The sequence below is a fragment of the Rousettus aegyptiacus genome, unplaced genomic scaffold (genome assembly GCF_014176215.1).
Source record: "Rousettus aegyptiacus isolate mRouAeg1 unplaced genomic scaffold, mRouAeg1.p scaffold_m13_p_2, whole genome shotgun sequence".
Classification (NCBI taxonomy): Eukaryota; Metazoa; Chordata; class Mammalia; order Chiroptera; family Pteropodidae; genus Rousettus; species Rousettus aegyptiacus.
Window position 1 is genome coordinate 127,205,926 of NW_023416295.1, and position 22,434 is coordinate 127,228,359.

Here is a 22,434-nt window from a genome sequence, read left to right on the forward strand (position 1 = left end):
GTTTGGTCCATAGAGTTCGGTTTCAGAATTTAAAAATGTGAATTAATCCAGAGGATATCAAGCTCTTTGAGAATGGTGAACAAAACTTAAACTCTCCAAAGTGGTATATAAACACTAAAGGCGTGTAAAATACCAAGGGATATCTCGTTTTAACAGCCTGACTATTCTTGTCCAATAATCTGGAAGTATATTTTGAAAGTCACATCATTTGAGAGAGTTAAAATAATATTTAGACTATTTCTTAAAAAAATAATATCACAGAAAACTGCATGAACCTTTGAGGTTTTTCATACAGGCTTTGGAAATAATGCAGAACAGTCATGTTATGAGAACAGTGTACATCTCTTTTAAGATATGAGAAGATTTTTGTCTTCTGACTATAGTATCTTTGTTTCTCAGGCAGCGTTAAATAAATATACAATTACTATGCAATTTCTCCTTAATACATTTATTATAAGCAATAAATTAAATCATAACCATAGTAGTCAGGAGAAATAGACAATTAAATGGACATAGAAAAAACCACATATACAAATGTCTAAGGCGTGCACTGATATTCTGTTATGGATACCCTAAATATATGATCTTAAATAAGGCAATTTAGTATTCCATTCCTTTTAACCAAAGTTGTGAATATTTTTGGCCTCACAGAAAAATCTGGAAGGTTAAAGTAAATAACTATGGTAAAGCATCTACTACAGTGATCTAGCATATTGCAGACAAAAAGCAATTAGGTTTGATTTCCCCTGATAAAATATTTCTGGTCTCATGGAAAGAAAGACCAGATAAACACCAGTTCTACTAAGCTCTTGATCATAAAGCTAATATCCATGGACTCAAATAGCATTCTAAGTGCTTTATCTATTTACTCCTTTAATTTTTACAACAGCTTAATGAAGTATGAAGTATTTATATCACCACTTTATAGATGAAAACAAGGACACAAAGAAAGCTTAGTTATTGCCCAAAATCACAGTATTGAGAATCAAGGCAAATATTTAAGCAGTCTAATTTCATTTAGAAGTCTGCTAAATTATGTTAACTCTAACTTGATAACATAAACAATTTCCAAAATCATCAAGTCCTGATTCCTTTTCATTTAATAATTTTTGCCTCAATTAGTCTTTCCTCTCATGTTTACTGTAAGTAGCAAGAGATTTCTGTTCTTTGCTTGGAAATTTCCTCAACTAAATATCTAAGTCCACTATTTATGTTTTGCTCTCCACATGAGTGCAGGATACAATTCTGTCAAGCTTTCTAATACTATATAACAAAGATACCCTTTCCTTTAGGTTCCAATAGCATGCTCCTCATTTCTTTCTGTGCCTTTATTAGCAATACATTAAAAAAAAAAATCAGTAATACTGTTAACATCCATACTTCTGCTAGCAGTCTCTTCATGACTATTTGGGTATTTTTTAGGGTGATTTGGAGTGTTTTTTTTTTTTTTCACAATGCTTTACACCTTCTTCTGAGACTTTGTTGGCAGAATCTTTAACTTCATATTTCTTCTAACAGTCTCTTCAAGACAATCTAAACTCTTTCTACCATGCACCTCAAAGTCATCCAATCTCTGCCGATTGCCTGATACAAAAGCCACTTTGACATTTTAAAATATTTTGTATAGAAGCACCCTATTTCCAGATACCAAAATCTGCATTAGATTTCTACAGTTCTCATTAAAAAATCACCACAAACTAAATGGCTTAAAACAACACAAATTTATTTTCTAACTGTTCTGTAGGTCAGAAATCTGATATGGGTCTCAAAGGGCTAAAATCAAGGTGTCACAGCACCGCATTTCTTTCTGGAGGCTGCAGAGCAGAATCTTTTTCTGACTTCAAGAAGCCACTCACACTCCTTGGCTTGCAGCTCCCTTCCTTCATCTTCAACATTGCATCTCTCTGACCCACCTTCCATCGTGATGTTTTTTTTCTGACCACAACCGAGAAAGTTGTTCATTTCTAAGGACTAATGGGATTAGGTTAGGCCCACTCAGATTGTTCAGGATAATCTCCCCATTTTTATAGGGCTCTAAAATTAATTACGTCTGAAAAATCCCCTTTTTCTGTGTAAGGTAACATATTCACAAGTTTAGGGGTATTAGGGCATGGATGTCTTTGGGGAGCCACTATTCTTTCTGCTATATTGATTCATCAATAAACTTGATCTGGAATTCACAAAATTTCTACTTAAAGTGAAATTCATATACTTATTTTTAATAATAACAAAAAATGACTTAACTATATATCCCAAGAATCCAGAAAACAAGATCAAATTAAGCACTATGAAAATGGAAGGTGATAAATTATGAAGACAGCAAAAATTAATGAAACAAAATATATGTAAAAAGAGAGTATCAGTGAAGCTAATAGTGAATCTTTGAAAATAATTAAAACTTAACAATACTCTGGCAAGATGTACTAAGAAAATAAAGTGAGGAGCAAATAACCTAAATAAAAAATAAATCAAAGATGTCTCCCTTTAGGTTTTCCAGATTAAAAAAAAATAATAAGTGAAATAAATGTTAACAATGTAGATAAATAAAATTTTAAAACCCGAAGAAGAAAATATAATTCACTAAAGCTGACGCAAGAACAAATTAAAAACTGGATTAGCAAACAATGATTAAAAAAATGAATCCGTAGTCAAAAAGAATTCCATAAAAAAATATAAACCCAGATTTTTCACCAGAAAATTCTACCAATTAAGGACCAAAAAAAAAAAAAATTAAGTCTTTCACAAACTTTTTAGTGTATAAATAATAGAAGACATGTTAGTATTTCAAACTTATTTTATCAAGCTAATCACTGTTAAGACCTAAACCCAATGTCTACTGACACAATTTATACCACCTATTTCACCAAAATTTATATAGAAGAGAGAGCAGAGGGCAATTAAAAGGAAAAGTACTATATAGGCTGATATTTAGTGAGCCAGCCTGACTTTTTGAGTCCCAGCTCCATACCTTAGTATCTATAATATCTTGGGAAATTACTTAACAAAACCATCTTTAAGTTTTCTGGTGTCTATAATGGGGCTACCAGTAATAACTCTTTCAGTGAGTAAGAGTAAAAATTAAACGAGGTTATATATACAAGTTGTCAAACATGTATCTATCAAATGGGACAGAAGGGAGGGGGTTTGAGGGCTGGAAGAGTGGGGTGAAGGGTCAAAGAAGTACAATTTAGTAATTGATAGATGGTCATGGGGATGGGGAGCATGGCATAGGGAATGCAATTAGCATTAATGTATTGGCCAGGTGGAGAACCAGAGGAGAAAGAGCAATTAGGAGGATCATTTTATAAACTACAGAAATGTCTAACCAATGTATTGTATACTTGAAACTAATAAAATAAATTTTTTAAATGGTGAACGCTAAAAAATTAGCTACTATTAATAGCCATACATTATTACTACTACTACTACTATTACTACTACTATTATGATTATCTTAATACTCTTGCAAGTGATGGGTGATTTTAAGCTCTCAACAAAAAAAAGGGTTTTAGAATGAGATTACGGTAAGTCCTTATCACAAAGTCAAACATTGTAAGTGCGAGAAGCACAGTCTTAATATGATAAACATATTTGTAATCTTTCTACCCTGAGATGCTCATAGTTTTTTCACACTTTAATACAAAAATTAAAACAAAGTTTACACTATTCTATTTCCAAAAGCGGGAAGAGGGAGCTTTGTTTCAGAGGACTCCTTCACATGAGCTATTAAATATGCTCATGGTTCTTCATCTTAAAAACATAGTGGATAACAATAATAAATAATCTTGTTCTGTCCTTTCTTTTCCTCGAGGTTTCACCTCCCTGTTTTTCTCCCCCTCTTCATGACCAAATTTCTCTAGTGTGTTGCTCCCATTGGTTTCTTTCATTTCTTAACTTCTATTTATTCATAAATAACTTAAATCTGGTGCATGCTCTTAACTCTCTTTCAAAATTGTTTTTTTTCTGAGGTCATCAATGGCCAATGTGGAGCTAAAAATCACCAGACAACTCAAAACTATTTTTTCTCAACTTCTCAGGAATGTTTCATACATTTAATCACTCTCTTCTTAAATACTCTTTCCTTGCCTTGGAAAATACCACATTGCCATGATCCACTCATCCATCTCAAGCTTTTTTGTGTAGTACTACTCACAAACTCATGTTACATGGGATTAAAGAAAGATGTGAGAAATCATCATAGGATCTAGAGTCCATATTTTGTTATTACGGCTGGTAGTGTTCATTCTTATCTGATCATTATTTCACCAAATATGCCAAGTTATTCAGGGTAAAGTAAATATGAAGAAACATGAGAGGATTTTGACTTCTCTCTCTTAATAAATATCCTACATCTAACCATATAATCATATTATTTTTTAATACTATGAACTAGATTGAGAAATACTCAATACAGTCCAGATGGACATTAAAAAAAGGCAGTATCCACTTTGGTTTGGTTTGGTTTGTTAATATTGTACTATAAAAACATATCAAAGATGGACACTTAGATTGTTTTCATATGTTTCAGATTTCAATGTTGACTATTGTGAATAATGCTGCAATGAACATGGAGCACAGATATTTGAGGCACTGATTTTGTTTCCTTCAGATATATATCCAAAAGTGGGATTGCTGGATCCTATGGGAGCTCTATTTTTAGTTTTTTTGTGGAACCTCCAGACTGTTTTCCATAATGGTTATACCAATTTAAATTCTTATTAACAATGTATAAGAGTTACCTTTCTCCACATCTTTGCCAGCACTTGTTACCTCTTGTCTTTTTTAGAATAACCACTTTAACAAATGTGAGGTGATGTCAAAGTGGTTTTGATTTGCATGCCTCTGATGATTGGTGATGCTGGGCATCTTTTCATGTACCTGTTGTCCATTTGCATGTCTTCTTTGGAAAAATATCTATTCAGGTCCTCTGTCCATTGTTAAATCAGATTATTTGTTTTTTGCTATTGAGTTACATGAGTTCCTTATATTTTGTGTGTATTAAACCCTTATTAGATACATGATTTGCAAATATTTTCTCCCATTCCACAAGTTCCCTTTTCATTTTGTTATTCATATCCTTTGCTGTGCAAACACTTTCCTGTTTGACATATGCCCATTTGTTTATTTTTGCTTCTGTTGCCTATGCTTTTGGAGTGATGTCTAAAATTCATGTCCAAGACCAATATCAAAAAGGAACATTATTCAGCAATGAAAAAGAAGGAAATCCTGCCATTTATGGCAACATAGATGGATCTAGAAGGCACTGTACTAAGTGAAATATGCCAGACACATAAAGACAAATACTATGTAATCATTAAAAAAAGAAAAAGTTAAATTTATAAAAACAGTGAGTAGATTGAGCTGAGGGGTGGGGGAAATGGTGACATGCTAATCAAAGGGTTTAAGCCTTCAGTTATAAGATGAATAAGTTCTGAGAATCTAATGTACAACATAATGACTATAGTTAGTACTATATTGCATACCTGAAATTTGCTAAGAGTAGATCTTAAGCAATATCATACACACAAAAAATATTTCACTATGTAAGGTGATGGGTATGTTCATTAGCTTGATTGAGGAAATCATTTTACAATACATAAATCAAATAATTATGTTGTACGCTTTGGATATATACAATTTTGTTTGTCAATTAAACCTCAATAAAGCAGAAAAAATTTAAATAAATGAAACATTCTGCTCGAAGCAATGGGGAGCCTTAAGAACAAGTTGTTTTTATTTCTTGAGGACAGTACAAAAACTAACTTTCATATTTTTGACAAATCATTTTAATTAATTCCATTAGAAAATTGGAAATTCCCTCATCAGACCTATTTATTTACGCTGCTAACAATTTAATCACAGATAATGAATACAGTGAACACTACCTGTGGGCTTTAGGGAGCCTACTTTATGTCCTGCACTTTGCCTGTTGATATCATAATGTCCTGAGCAGTCACCGTCCATTTGAGGAAATTAAAAGAAGATTACTATGGCAAATTTCCATAAAATTCAATAATTAGTGCAATGGTGTGATGAAAAACTTTTAGAAACTTTTAGTTTTACGCTTTAAAGCTTAAGTAATGTAGCCAACAGTAATGGATTATCTCTGGAAATTATATTCAAAAAATAAAAACCCAATTGTACATTGAACATTCATTGTTGTTTCTAAACAAATTCCTCTTGAGACAAATATAATTAAGCCATGCAGTGGATGCAATCCCTCTGGTCTGTAGTCAGGGTAGAAATACTGCTGACTCCACCCCATGTTATAATTTGGAATCACAGGAAGTCTAGAAGCCCAGCAAGGAAGAGAAAGTTTATCTATAGTTCTAGGTATGTTCTCCAATTCATAATTCCTGTAAAATTACATTGAGGTTTTTAGCTGCCTATTTATTAGCTAACACTTTTCAAATCAAAAGCTACAAAAAATATGTATGAAAATGAATACATAAATGGCTGGAAATATACTTTCTTCCAAATGCTTAAGTGTGACTTTAAAGAAGTCTATGAAATTTAGAAGAGCAGCATATAGCATTTTTATATTTATACATTTGGGTTTTATGTAACTCTTTTACAATTAGACTGCCTTCATATATTACTCATATAACAGTCTGTTTATAAGAAAAATGAAAGGATAAAACAAACAAATTATGTAACTTAAAGTCATTGTTTTCTCTAAATTTCTGTGAAGAAAATCTTAAGATCCAGAATTCAAAATCAGGAAAGAACAGTGCATCCATTATAATTGGGCAGATATTTAGAAAGCTTTAGCAAAAGAAATCCAAGTGTATAGATTGTGATGTCAGACCACTGATCCTAGGAGAGTTCCTTTTTCTGAGGGGTGATAGAGACCTATGCCAGGTTACTAGATTTCTTTAGGTATTAACTGCTCTGTTTTCTCCACAGATGTCTGGCTCTGAGCCTATAATGAGTGGAAATCAATCCCTCTGCACCAGATTCACATTTGTGGCTTTTTCCTCTCTAGCAGGCTTACAACCTGTGCTCTTCGTTGTGTTCTTAATCATCTACTTGTTTACTGTGGGAGGAAACCTCATCATTATCTGCTTGATCTGGGTCACCCCTTCCCTGCACACTCCCATGTACTTCTTCCTGGTTAACCTCTCCTTCCTGGAGATGTGCTTTATCACAAGTGTGGTGCCTCAGATGCTGGTTCACCTGCTCGTGGAGACCAAGACCATAAGTGTGGGAGGCTGTGCAGCTCAGATGTACGTATTTACCACATTGGGACTGACAGAGTGTTGCCTGCTAGCAGCCATGGCTTATGACCGCTTTGTAGCTATTTGTTATCCACTGCATTACACTCTCCTGATGGGCCCTCGTGTGTGTTTGAAACTGGCTGCAGCATCATGGACTACCGGGGTGTTGGTGCAGTCAGTCCAGATTTCCTGGATCTTTGCTCTGCCCTTCTGTGGAACAGGAAAGATTCAGCACTTTTTTTGTGACATCATGCCTGTAGTGAAACTGGCTTGTGTTGATACCTCGTATAATGAAATTGCAATGTTTGCCGTCACTGTGCTTTTCGTTATGAGTCCCTGTTTCCTCATTCTGTGCTCCTATATGTGCATTTTTGCGACCATCTTGAGAATCCCGTCAGCAGCTGGCAGACGCAAAGCTTTCTCCACTTGTTCTTCTCACATCCTGGTTGTTTCTCTGTTCTATGGCACTGCCTTGTTCACTTACCTCCAATCTAAGACTGCACACACTCCAGAAACAGACAAAGCAACTGCACTCATGTACACAGTGGTCACGCCTGCTCTGAATCCTGTTATCTATACCTTGAGAAACAAGGAAGTAAAGGAAGCCTTTAAAAGGATAACACAGAGGAACTCTCTTAGACAAATGGCCTAAACCAGCCATAATAGACGAACTACTGTTAAGAGAGGTTACCCAGCGTTTTATGATACCGCTAACAATATATATTCATTAAATTATCTATAGCATAGCAACCAGAACACACTTGAATCTGTTCTACACTTTCCAATGTGTTTAAGCAAAAGGGAACTATAGGTAGGATATTAGTTTACTATTGGTTCAATCAACAATATTCGCTCAACATAATTACTGAGCATCTCCTGTGTTCTGGAAACCATTCAGTTTTTCCTTCTATAATGGAAATAGGATTAAGATTAGTGTGTTTCATACCACTTTCCTAAGGAAAACAAACCATTCTTCTTGTGAAAAAAAAATAAAAATGAATAGAAAGTAATTAGTACATATATACATATACACACATGTATATATATTTTCTAGACCAATGAAAATATGATACTTTTATACAGTTTTTTAATTGAATTTTAAATTTGTGATTATTTTCCCCAATTTTCTTATTTTCTTTTGTATTGAATGCATAGTGTAATACTTTGTTCAAATTATCATTCTAGTCAAATTATCCACATCCTAAGCTTTTCAGGATAGCAATAATCAGAATCTAAAATTTTATCAATAGAATTACAACTGGAAAGGACATACCTGGATACTAAACAGCACTGAAAACAGAACCTGAACAAATATATTCATTTCCTATAACTGAACAATATCAGTGTATGCTCTCTCCTATTAAGAAATGTGTGTTTATGATTGTACATGAGATACTGGGATAACCTTAGATGAGAGAACTTCATGAGTAGAACAACTGAAGACTCCATAGGCACCTATGTAATAACAAAGCCTCATGCTTCCCAAAGCTGTCTCTTAGTTGTCTCTGAGACACAAAACAGGTAATTCAATTCACAGGTAGGTAGGTATGCCCACGTGTGCATACACACACACACACACACACAAACACACACACACATCCAGTTCAACAACTGCCATCATATCAGGCTATCTGATCTCTTATATTGTTTTGCTCTCATTTGAAAACACTCGCTGCTCTGCAAAACCACTTAGAGAAGTTTTGCTGTTGTTATTTATCACCAAGCTATTAAAAAATCTGTTCTTGAGCCAGAAATAACATTTCTGGAAATTCTCAACGTCCAGTTCTCCAGGATTCCAGAATGATACTGAATTCCCAGAGAAAGAGCTGAAAAAAATGTCTTTTCCAAACTCGTGTGCATTTTATTGCTTGAACTTCAAAGAAGTTCTTCCTCAAATTAAGTTTAAAGAATATGTTCCACACATATCACAAGAGACAAATCAATACTGACTGTTGGTTTAGAAGAATGAGGTATTCCAAAAAGCAACTTAAAGTGCCCTATTGTAACATGTATAAAAGGAAAAAGATGTGTATAGATCTTGAGTTTAAGTAATAAAAAGAATGGACCCCAATGAGATGCTTTCCAGCACATGCCTATTCCTCTGAGGTTTGCCCAGCACTCAGCTCCCCCATTTTAACACTACTCGACATCACTTCCGCAGCCCATTTTACTGATTTTAAGTATCAAAAATCTCCAGTAGTCAGATTTCCAAAATTAGTAAACCTGATATTACAGTTATCATTCTGTTTTTAAGATAGTAAAACATTTTGAAAATCATGTAATAACGGTGATATTACATGTTGTTTCTTCTCTTTAGAATCTCCCTCTCCAACAACTATCTCCTTCATCTAATTAATCCATGTTCTTTCTTCAAATCTGAACTTAATAATCACTTATTTATAAAGCTTTCTGTTATCTCTATATCTTGCCTTCCTATTACATATTTTGTGACATTGTCCAGTTCTCCTTGTGTCCTAAGTTTCCTTTTCAGATTTACAGTCCTTGAATTGTGCATTTATTTATGTTTCTTTTATTAATATCTGTATTTTAGTAAATTGTAGATTCCTGAAGGTAAGGGCATGTCTTATTTATTGCTGTATCCCAGAACTTATTTCAGAGCCTGATAAGAATAGGCATTCAATTAATTGCAAAAATATTAATAAATAAGTAAAAGAATGAATGAGTTATTTTCAGAGTTTTAGCTCATTTGATATATTCAAGTACATATTCTTTTCCAAACTTATTATTATTACCCCACAGATCTTGTACTTTTCAGATCTCTTTCTATATAGTTAAACAACTAACCACTGTGAGCATATAGTATAGATCTTCACTTCAAGCTACTGGTCCTTACAGGAAAGTAGAAAGTGATTATAAGGTCAAAAATTTATTTGGCACCTACAATATGCTAGGTATTTTCCTGAGTGATTGACAAAGTCTCCCTTCTTTATACCTCACGACAGTACTGCAATGAGATATTATTTTCATTATAAAGAAAACTGAAGCACAGTGTTATCATTAGCACGAAAATTTGCCAATGATAACATCACTTGTAAATGAGAGATATATGATCTTAAATGTTATATATATATATATATATATATATATATATATATATATATATATATATTCCCTTCAAATTACACTCTTTTCTCCACTATCCTTCAGGGTTAAGGCTTAGAGATGGCTGAATGGTGCATCGGTTCACTCCCTGTTGGTTGCCGACATGGAGAAAAAACATTTATAAACATGTTCGAAAATTTTTATCTTGAGTCAGTTGTTCATAGGAAATTCACCACATTGTCATAGGACAGATACAGTAATGAGGACTGCAGTCATTCTGGGAAGCTGCATAACTTGTTTAGAGAAATACCTAAATATACAGGGCCCGATTAGGCCTGGTCCCAAATACAAGCCTTCTTTTGATCATAGAAACAGGACTCAGGATATTTTAATTATGAGAATAAATTGGTTAGGGTGATCAAAGTTCCTTAAGCATGAAAGGGAAAAATAGCGAGGATGATAAAGAGAAAACACACATATGGAATATTAATTCAGTCATATGATATTATCCTACCTCACTCCACCCTAACCCCAAAATCAATTAATCAATCTGCATTTTTAGTTTTAGAAATTTGATAGGAAATTAGAAATATATAAAATACTTAAATTGTACATTTTCTTGTTACTCAGCCAATCATGGGTTGGAGGAAAGGAATCTAGTCTAAATACATTTCATTGTTTTTGTTTCCACATTTTTTATTAATCCTAATGCATAAGAAGCATTTTTTGAATTTTTATCGCCTTAGCAACTATTATCCCTTTGCTTTGTTTCTTGCTGGAGAAACACACCTACCCAAATTTCAAACTATGTGTTAGCATCACAGAACATGGATGGACATGTGACCAAACCTCACAGCAAATTTTGATACATGACTCAGCAAGGTCCAGTCAAACTAACTCCTGAGGTTTTACTTAAACAAACAAGAAAAAGGTGATATCCTTTCCAGTAGTCTTGAACTTGGGAAGATATAACTCTGGAGCTCCTGAGCAATTCAACTGTAATGTCAATTAGGAAAACACTCCCTACAACTGCATAAATCTTGAGTCATGATGACACAGAGGCTAGTAAATCCAGCTTTTGTAACACATTGAAATTTTCTATTGCATGAGACAATAACGCACTCCTTCCATTTTATCATTTTCTTACATCATTCTGAGATGAGGTGTTCCTTACCAGTAACTGAGAAATTCTCAATAATTCAAAAGCCACTTTAACTGAAGTTCTAGAGATTTAAACACAGCTTTTTTTAACTCTATCTTTTTACTTTCCTAGAAAAGATTAGTTATAGCCATACATTCTTCTAGTTTAACATATCTTTATATGGTTAAGATGTTCATTGGTTTTCCCTATATATTTCATGAATTCAAATAGATTTTAATAATTCATTATTTAATCAAACAAATCTAGCATACATGTATCCTTTAAGAGTAGTTCAAAAATAGTAAAAATTTCTTCAATAAATATTGTTCATATGTTATAGGATAAAGAATTCAAAGTCATCCATTTGTTTGGCAGGATTCCTAAGGATTTTTAATTTAATGAGATTTTTTCTATTTTCCTCAGAAAGAAAGGGCTGGATATATTATACAATGCAAAAGTAACCTTTGTGACCAGATCTCTTGACTCAAGAGAAATTTCTCAAATACATGAACCAAAGTATGCAGTTAGTGTCCAGACTCTGCAAGATATACATGCAATGTCATTATATTTTAATTTTTGAATTTTTAAAAATACTGCTTAAGTAAAACTAAAAAAAATCATAATAATGTTTCTCAATTTCTATGTATAGTTGCCACTAGGGAAAAGCAGATGTCAAATATTTGTTAATATTTAGTAATTGATCTGGCAACATTGATCAACCTGGCCACAAGGATAATAACCCAGGGTAGAATTTTGCATACTTACAAATTTTCACCAAATTATTGTTTTCAATATAAACAATACAATTACTTCAAGTTACTAACAGCTGATTAAAAGCCTTTACAAGAAATGAAATGACATATACTATATTCACACCCTACCAGTTAAAGAAATTCTTTCAGAGGCATTTTATAATAAACTTTTCTTATTTAAGTATGTAAGTGTAGTTGGTATACAATCTTATATTGGTTATTAGTTTCAGGTGTACAATATAGTGGTTCGACTTTTTATACCTTACTAGACATACCCTTCTTCATATCTCTTCTGGTCCCTTTGACTTTGAGAACATACACACAACTAAGACGGTCCTTTTCTGCTCTGGCTTGAAAGTCAGCAACTTATGATTGCTACTCGTGTCAAATCCATTTCTCCATTTACTGAACATTTTTTACAGAATTCTAGTCATGTGCCAAGTATCTGGCCAGTTATTGTGGATATACAAAACAAAATACCCAAAGCATAATCTCCTTCTTTCTTTGAGCAGATAACTTAACTGGAGAGGCAAAAACACATATGCTTGAAATATCCATGACAAGTGTTATATAATTGAGCACACACTATCACAGTACGCGGTGGGAAAAGGTGACACAAAATGAGGCAGTTATAAAGTCAGAGAGCAGTTATTCTCAGAAGTAGGTCTTGAGTTGTGACTAAAGGAAATGATGGAACACAAATTAAGGAGGTAGTGACGTCTAATGCAACAGATGTTTGTGAGGTATGCTGAGGAGGGGCATAAGCAGCTCATGCTGGCTGCAACATAGACATGTCAGGAGAGAATGGGGGAGAGCGTGAGGAGACAGGGAGGTGTCTAGCAGAACACATCCACATCAAAACTCCAGGCTTTCCTTTGCCTTGGCATAGATTTGTCCCTACAGGGCCATTTTGACTTCTTGATCTTGGCTAAGTGCCTTTCCCTTTCTAGACCTCCCTCTGATTCCTCATCTGTGAAAGCAAGTTGTATTTCCAGGTGATTTCTGGGGTCTCTGGCTAGCACTAGATGCAATACTTTGTAATATGATTTGTGCCCCTCAGCTATGTTCTGGCTGACAGATGGAGCCAAGGGAGGTTTGCTGAGGATATAAAAAAAGACTTGGAGAGAAGTTAGAGAGGGAGTATGAGGAGTTAAAAGGTGTAAATTTGTGTGTGTTAGTGCCTGTGTGTGACTAAGCCTTGAAGAAAGGATGTGATTTGCCGAAGCTCCCAGCAGAGCAAGATTGAGGAAAGGAAAGGAACGGAACAGCACAGGATGATCACCTAAGAGGAAGACAAGAGTGGACAGGGTGGAGGGTTAGTCCGACACTGCTAAGCCAGAAGGGGTTATATATGAGTGCGCGGAGCTTTGTGTGCTTTGCAAGTTGCACATTTGCGATGGAGGTATGGGGTGGGGAGAAGGTATATCCGGGAACTACAGACAGTGAGCCTCTATTAGGTTGAGGGCAGAATGAACTACTGAAACCTAAGCAAACAATCTGAGAAAAAGTAACATGGTTCCTTATACAAAATAAATGCTCCTTGCTGAAACAGAGTTTTGACGGAGTTTATAAGCATGTGATCAGGAGCAAGAAAAGCTGTGGTTTGTTTAGAATTCTTAAAATGCTGTTGATGAAGTTTAGTGTTAGAATATGACTGGCCATTCGAAAAGCTCCCTTGCAGTGCCATCTGGTGGAAAGAATTTGTAGTGACTGTATCTGAGTATATCATCTGGACATTTTTACACTTAAAAAAAAAAATCTGACACATTATGACATTTTAGCTCTCAAGATACTGTGACAGGCAATTTCATTAAAGTTATTACCCTTATTAAAATTATTTAAAATTTACCCAAGGAAATAAGATAATTTCCTCCTTTGCTCCTTCACTCTGTTTTATGTGTATATCAGATGAAGAACATGTCACACGGCTAATTTTTTGTCACCTAATTACATTATTCTTTATAGCATAACTCCTGGCATATCCTTCCACAATAACTTATAAGATGCTCGAGAGGAAAGATGGCTACTCTCTACATTGATGTCATGCCCATCAATGATTTCCGAAATACCCAATCCGAGAGGTCAACAAACTATCTCTATCTTTCCAGGAGGACCTAGAATGCACTAAATATTTTTTAAATAAACCAATGAATGAGTATTTTTTCAATTCTAAGTATTCCTACATTTGAAAGACCCAGGTTAAAAAAAAAATAAAGAAAGTTAATAACAGTAGACAGGATTACTATGTTTGTCCATGACAGAGTTTGACTACAGTCATTGGATAAGAATATTAGACATGAAATCATTATCATTGCACATTTAAAGGACTAATACAAGAAGTTTATTATCAAAGATGAAAAGGGTAGCATTAAAAACAATGGGAGGATGTCACAGGAAAGCACCTTTCTGCTCAGTATGAAGAAAATGTCTCTAAGAAGCAGAGTTGTTTTAAAAATGAAATGGACTACTTTCAAAAATATGAATTTCTCAGTTGGTGAAACTATTCAAGTAAATCCTAATCGGTTATTGATTTAGGAAACATATAGACAGGACTCACTTTGAATTGTTTCTTAAATTATTTAAGGCACTTCTATGACATAAGAACACAATATGTTTTGCATATAAAAGTATTAAACGGTAAAAGAAGATATCTAAAATTTAAATCTCCATTGCCTTCCTCCTTCCTATTCTCACCCTCTGTCTTTAGATAGAATATGATTATCAGTTTTTCAGGGCATTATTTATATCATGAATACTATAAGATAGACAGCTATAATTAAACATTTCTTTAAGAATAATTAATTTCTGTTCCATAATCATGTGATAACCTACATCAAAATAGAAATTCTCTTATTTAACTAAAAATGATTAACAAGAATAGCTATCTACTTTAGAGGAAAGCTATAAAACTTAAAATACTACCTCTCTTACTTAAGAAATCTCCCACCTCTAAGTGATATGAGATTCTGAAAAATGTAAAAGAAACATTTGAACTATAACTTAATTATTTGGTATTTGGAATTAGCCTCAATCAGAGGTGTAAAAGGTTATATTTTTGATCAGGAGCTAACGTAGTGCCTTGTTTTCCTTTTCAATTACTCTGAAAGTATAAAGACCCTATTGCATTGTTTTAGGTAGGTTACAGACAGATTCATTATTCTCACCATTTCACCGATTTTAGTCACATAGAGAATTCCTCCCCATAATTATCTTCCCAGAATTATTCCTAACTCTTGGTGGATGATAGAAAGAAAACTCTTTTAAGATGACTGAGTATAACAGATGTCTTTGGGAAGACTTGGACAAAGATTTTTTTTGGTAGCCATTACTCAAATCCTTTGTATACTTAATTGTTATTACAGTTTACTCATGATGTGATTATTAAATTTACTTGATTATCAGTCCTAGGTGCATTAATGGTGAAGTTAAATCATTATTCTTTTGTGTGGCTGCTCTTGTTAAAGGACTAGCTGAGAACAGTGCATCATACAACAGTTTCTAATATAGTTCGAAACAACTACTCAGTCTAAGCAACCAAACAACAGCCTTGAGATTATATATGTGTGTGTGTGTGTGTATGTATATATATACATATATACGTATATGTACATATATATGTATATATATGCATACACACACACATATATCCTTAAAAGGGATGTAAATAATGAGTATATCAATTGAGTGAAGTAAAGATTATAACATATTTATCTGATTGACTAATGAAAATATCTTCTTTGCACTCACTCAATAAAAATTTTGGAACATCTCAAAATAAATTGTTTAATGGTATTTTGCCATTCTACCTAATTTTTTAAAAGGAAAAATATGTTTAAAATGCCAAAATTGGGTAAAATATCATTCAACATTTGTGTACTAGAAGTAAGAGAAACTATGGTTCAAATTTGTCTATATATAAGGGAAACAGTTTTAGAAAAAGAGCTCTTATTTTTTCCCCATTTATCCTAGGTTATGTTTATTAAACCTGATGAATAATATAAGATCATTATTTCTACTGAAGGAATAATAAATGTTAATAAATTCTAAACTAACTTCCAAAGATTAAGGAATGTAAAATGACTTTAAACCGGAATCTATAAATTACTCTTTCAGAAAAATAGATTTTTTTTTTTTAAATATGAGGTCAAAGTTAGATATAATTCCCCATGGAAGGAGTCAGAAAATAGTGTTTACGTATACACCAAAGTTACTTTTAACTTGTGGACTCTTCGGAAACCACTTTAATAATGTTGACAGGCCCCCAAAAGATTCTTGTGAGTGCCCGTGTGTGTGTGTATGTGTGTGTGCGTGTGTGTGTGTGTGCATGTGTGTGTGTGTGTAGATATGACAAGTATGAAAAGGAGAAAAGGAAATACTTGTCTCTGAATCTATATTTTTTTACGTTTAAGGTACCATTTAAAACTATTTCAAGCTTAAGTAGCCCTATAATCTCCTATTCAGGGATTTCTTCAGGTTCTTTCTAATTTTGTTCTTTGACTGAATTCATTTTTTAATAAGTCCCAATGAGACTGATTAAAATTGTGAGCTATTTTACATGGGCTTGATTTGAGATAATTCATAGCTGGATACAAGTTTCATTCCACCAGTGAGAATTGCCTGGTTGCCCTGGTGTTACCTATAGCTAATTATGGCAAAACCACATCAATTTGTCTAAGGAAGTTTGAAAAATTAGCTATACCCTACACTCAAATTGTACCTTAACACCAATGGGATCTCATCTTCTCATTAACTTTCACAAAAGTGTGATTCTCTCTCTTAGGTATCTCTAACTGGAACACTTAACTGTGAAAATGGAGTATTATTTTAGGCATCCAGTGGGAACCACACTACTTGGAAACCATTAGAATAGAATTGGCTCCAAACATGCTACCCTGAGGATGACTTCATTTTTAATTAAAAATATTGCATAAATATTCTCCAAGGTCAAAGACAATTAATGGCAACAATACAGGAGTGTTATGTGAATTTCTGATTGGTCTCCAGGGTTTTTTATATCAAAAATGTAAATTTATTTTGACTGTAAACACCATAAGGCATATTAGACACTTCAGGTGAAAAGGGTATCTTAAAGGGATTTTGTCCTCTTACATAATCAAGATGTGATACTTCTCAAAAAAAGTTAATCAGAAAATGTCCTCATCAATTACATAAATCCTCAAAATTGAAGGGGGAACCTAGTTACCAAGAACTATTTTTCTCTTATCTAATATGTGTGTGTCTGTGTGTGTGTGTGTACATATATATATATATATATATATATATATATATATATATGTTAAGTATATGAAAAAAATGGAATTGGAATAAGGAGAGTTGGATTCTAGTGGCGAACTGGTACTAATAAGAAGTATGTACATGGGCTAATCATTTTACATTTGGGGGATTTCTCATTTAAAATTCTTAAGAATTCCAGCCTTATATTACAGATACTCTTAAAAGACTAAATTTTAAAATCCATGCAAATTAAGGTATACTTCATTTCCTGTTCTATTCCCCAAGCTTAAACGTATTTAAGTCAAAAGGCCATAGGTATCATATTTTAGAGAAAATAAACATCTAAAACAAGAGATTTGTCAAGTCCTTTAAATTACTCATTCAGATTCCACTATCTTGCCTGTCAAACACAAGTTATCATTACTAAATGTGTCTTCAATTGCCATGCTTTTCTCCTTCACATTATTTCTGTTCATTCTACAACAGGTAAATAGTAATTTAATTAGAAATCAAAAATAATAATAAGGCATCTAGAAAATTCCCAAATAGCTGGTATTAAATAACATCTACAAAGCAAAATCAAAGCAAGAATTGAAAAAAAGGAAAAAGATTTAACTGAATGATTTTACATTGAATGTTAATGAAAAGTATCAAAATTATTGAGATGAAGCTAAATTAGGGCTTAAAGGAAAATATATAGTGATGAATGTATAGATAACAAAAAAGCCTAAAATACTTAAAGTTCTCCCTCCAGAAACTAGGAAAATAAGAAAAATCACACTGCAAAATAAACAGTAGAAGGAAATAACAAAGAGGAGAAAGTATTGAAGTTTTTTTTTAAAAAAAAAAAAGGAATAAGGAGTAAAGAAAAATATTATCTATAAAAAGTTTCTATGAAAACATCAGTAACAATTGATAAAACTCTAGTCAACTGAAAAAATGGATACAAATTAACCGATATCAGGAATAAGAAGACATTAATACAGACCCACAAATATTAAATAATTATTAGGGAATATTATGAACAGATTAGTACCAAAAAAGTCAATATCATAAATGAAATTTTTAAATTTCTTGAAAGAGCAAAACTCCCCAAGTTTATTCAAAAAGGAATAGATGAATAAATTTTCAACAAGAGAAAAGCAAACAAAATTCAGCTGCATATTAAAAGGATTATATACCATGACCAAGTGTTATTTATTCCTGGAATGCAAGGATAGTTCTACATATGAAAATGGATCACTGTAATACACCACATTAAAAGAATGAAGGGAGGAAAAGCATAATTATCTCAATTGATGCAGAAAAACATATGACAGAGCTCAATATTTTTTCATGATAAAAACACTCAACAAAATACAAATAGAAAAAAAAGTACCTCATCATAATAAAGGCCATATATGAAAAAACTAACACACTTAATGATGAAATCATATTTAATGATTTTGTGATGAAATACTGAAATATTTTCCTTTAACATCAGGAACAGTGCAAGAATTTGCCAATTCTATTCAACATAGTACTAAAATCTCAGACAAAGAAATTCTGGCCAAAAATAAAAAGAAGAAAAAGAAAGACATCCAACTTGAAAAGGAAGAGGTAAAATTATCTCTGATCCCACACGATATGAATTTTTATGTAGAAAATCCCAAATAGTTCAAACAAAAAAAAATTCTTCGAGCTAGCAAATTCAGCAAAGTATTAGGATACAAAGTCAACATTCAAAAATGGTTGGATTTCTATAAATTAACAATGAACAACCTGAAAAGAAAATTAACAATTCCAATTACGATCAAAAAGAATAAAATATTTAGAATTAATTTAACCAAGGAAGTGAAAGACCTGGACAATGACAACTAAAATATTACTGAAATATTAAAGAAGACATCAATAAGTGGAAACATATACTATGTACATGAATTGGAACAGTTAATATTGTTAAGATGCTAATACTACCCAAAGTGATCTACAGACTTCATGCACCCACTCGCAAATTCTAATGAATTTTTTTTTGCAGAAACTGAAAAAAACTGTCCTAAAATTCATATGGAATCTCAAGAAATCTCCAATAGTCAAAAAATACTGACAAAGAAGAACAAAGCTGGAGGACTCACACTATTTCAAAACTTATTAGAAAACTACAGTATTCAAAACAGTGTGGCACTGGCATAAAGAGAGATATATAGACAAATGTATAGAAATAAACCCTCATTATACTGTCAAATGATTTTCGACAGAGACTATTCAACGGTGAAAAGATAGTCCCTTCGACAAATGGTATTGGGAAAGTGTAAATCCACATGTAAAAGAATAAAGTTGGACCCTTACTTAACAGCAGATACAAAAAATTAACTCAAAATAAATGCATAACATAAATGCAAGACATAAAACTATAAAACTCTCAGAAGAAAACAAAGGACAAACACTGAATTTGGCAATGACTTATTGGATATGACATGAAAGGCATGGGGAACAAAATATAGACAAATGAGCCTTTATGAAAAATATTTTTAAAACTTTTGTATCAAAAGATACCATCAGTAGAGTAAAAATGCTACCACAGAATTGTTGAAAATATTTTTAAAATCACATATCTGATAAGTGACTTGTACTCAGAATATATAGAAAACTCCTAAAACTGAAAACAACGAAAACAAAAAAAAACTGACTCAAAATGGGAAAAGAAATTAGACATTTCTACAAAGATGAATTACAAATGACAAATAAGCACATGACGAAATGTTCATCATCACTAATTATTAGGGCAACGCATATCAAACCTATAATGAGATATCACCTCAGAACGATTAAGATGGCTACTAACTAAAATAAATAAATAAATAAATAAATAAATAAATAAATAAATAAATAAATAAATAAATAAAGTGTTGGTGAAGATGTGGAGAAACTGGACCTCTGGTATACTGTTGGTGGGAATATAATTCATTCCTTCTATGGAAAATAGTACAATGGGTTCCTCAAAAAATTTAAAATAGAACTACCAAATGATCTAACAATTCCTCTTCTAGGTATATATTCAAAGTACTGAAAGTAGAGTCTCAAAGCAATATTTATACACTCATGTTTCCAGAGCATAATTCACTTGGGAAGTAACCCAAGTGTCTATTGATAGATGAGTAAATAAGCAAAATATGGTATGTATGTGTATAAATATATATGAAATAATATGAAATATTATTCAGCTTTAAAAAGTAACATGCATGAACCTTGAAGATATTATGCTAAATAACACAGCCAGTCATCAAAAAGACAAATCCTATATGATTCCACTCATATGAAGTAAAGTAAAATTATATCTATGTAATAAAATATTACTTAGTAATGAAAAGACAAGCTGCTGATACACACACATAAATAAATCTTTAAAGCTTTATGCTAAGAGAAAGATGTCATGACAAAAAAGATAAATACCGTATCTTTTTTTTATATGCAATTCTAGATAAATTAAATATAGTGACAGCTGATTAGTAATCCTTAGGGTTTGAGGATGCAGTAAGGAGGTTGACGGTGAAGAAGTGTGAGAGATCTTTTTTGAAATATGGAAATATTCCATATCATGACTGTAATGGTGATTCTATGAATATATATTTTTGCCATAACCCATTAATTGTCTGCTAAAATTGGTGAATTTTATTATATGTATATTCTATTTCAACAATCGAGTGTTTTTAAAATTTCAAGAAATCTACAATGAGTGAATTTCTAAATTAATTCACCAAGTTTTCATGATACTAATTTAATTTCAGTTTAGTGGTCACCAGAGGGAAAGGGAAGAAAGGGGAGGTAGATAAGGATAAAGAGTGTCAAATATATGGTGATGGGAGGAGGATTTGACTTTGGGTGGTAAACACACAATGCATTATATACAGATGAGGTACAATCAAATTGTACACTGGAAACCTACATAATTTTATTAATCTGCGTCACCCTAATAAATTTAATTTAAAAATTAAAAATAAAAAAATTACTAGGGCATGTTTCCTAGCATAAGCAATGAATAACTGAATAACAGCAATAAAAATATCATCTAATAAAGCATTGAAATGTTTAAAACCTAAAATAAATTTACCAAATATGCACAAGATTCTATGCACTGAAATTTGTAAACATTGCTCAAATCATAAGCCTAAATAGATAGGCTGTTAATGAATTGTTATGATTCATTATTAAGATATTGATTCTTCTCAATTAATCTATAAACTTAACAGCATGTGAATTAAAATTCTAGTCATATTTTGCAAAAATTGGCAAGCTGATTCTATAATTTTTATGGAAAGCCAAAGGATACAGAAGAGTCAAAATAAATTTGTTTTAAGAAAAAAGTTGGAAGACTTATACTGGTTTCAACTGTAATATAACATCATAGTAAACAGGAAACTGTTGTATTGGTATAAGAACATGTATATATGGCAGAAATGAGAGTGCAGAAAGACTGCACATGTATGACTTTTTTATTTTTGATGCTAGATGAGTTCACTAGGGAAAGAGAAAGTTTTTTCAACAAATGATGCAGGAATTTGCCAACAAACTAAGTTGTCCTTGATCTCGCCTTATGATATACCTGAAAATTGATCATAGATCTAAATGTAAATATAAAAACTAAAACAATAAACTATAGAAGAAACATAGGCTATATTTGCAAATTTGAGGTAGGTAAGGACCCCTTAGAAATGACACAGAAAACACTAATCATAAAAGAAAAATATAAGTTCAACTTCATCAAATTGAAAATATGTAAAAATATAATTTTTGACATGAAAAGACAAATATTGAGCTAAGAGAAAATTTCCATGATTCAGTATCTTGACAAAAGGACCTTTATCCTGACTGTATAAGGATGCCTATACCTCAATAATTAAAAGACAAACACATTGCATAAAATTAAGCAAAAAGCCATAAATTTCTTTGACCAGTAATGGCCAATAAATCCATGGAAATGTATTACTTGACATATTAGTATGAAAATTAAAATCACTATGCAATACCACTTATACAGATTAGACTG

The 22,434-nt window shown here is 32.4% G+C and overlaps 1 protein-coding gene across 1 annotated transcript; it reads left to right on the top strand.

Annotated features, from left to right (window-relative positions):
- The first annotated feature begins 6,906 nt into the window (after positions 1-6,906).
- LOC107508010 (olfactory receptor 10C1-like) lies at positions 6,907-7,869 on the top strand. The gene has a single exon (XM_016139493.2). It carries the CDS (start codon positions 6,907-6,909, stop codon positions 7,867-7,869), a length of 963 nt encoding a protein of 320 aa, XP_015994979.2.
- The last annotated feature ends 14,565 nt before the right edge of the window (positions 7,870-22,434 follow it).

Bases quoted from the DNA above. Each gene is read 5' to 3' on its own strand.
- LOC107508010 (XM_016139493.2), top strand. From the start codon at position 6,907: ATGTCTGGCTCTGAGCCTATAATGAGTGGAAATCAATCCCTCTGCACC.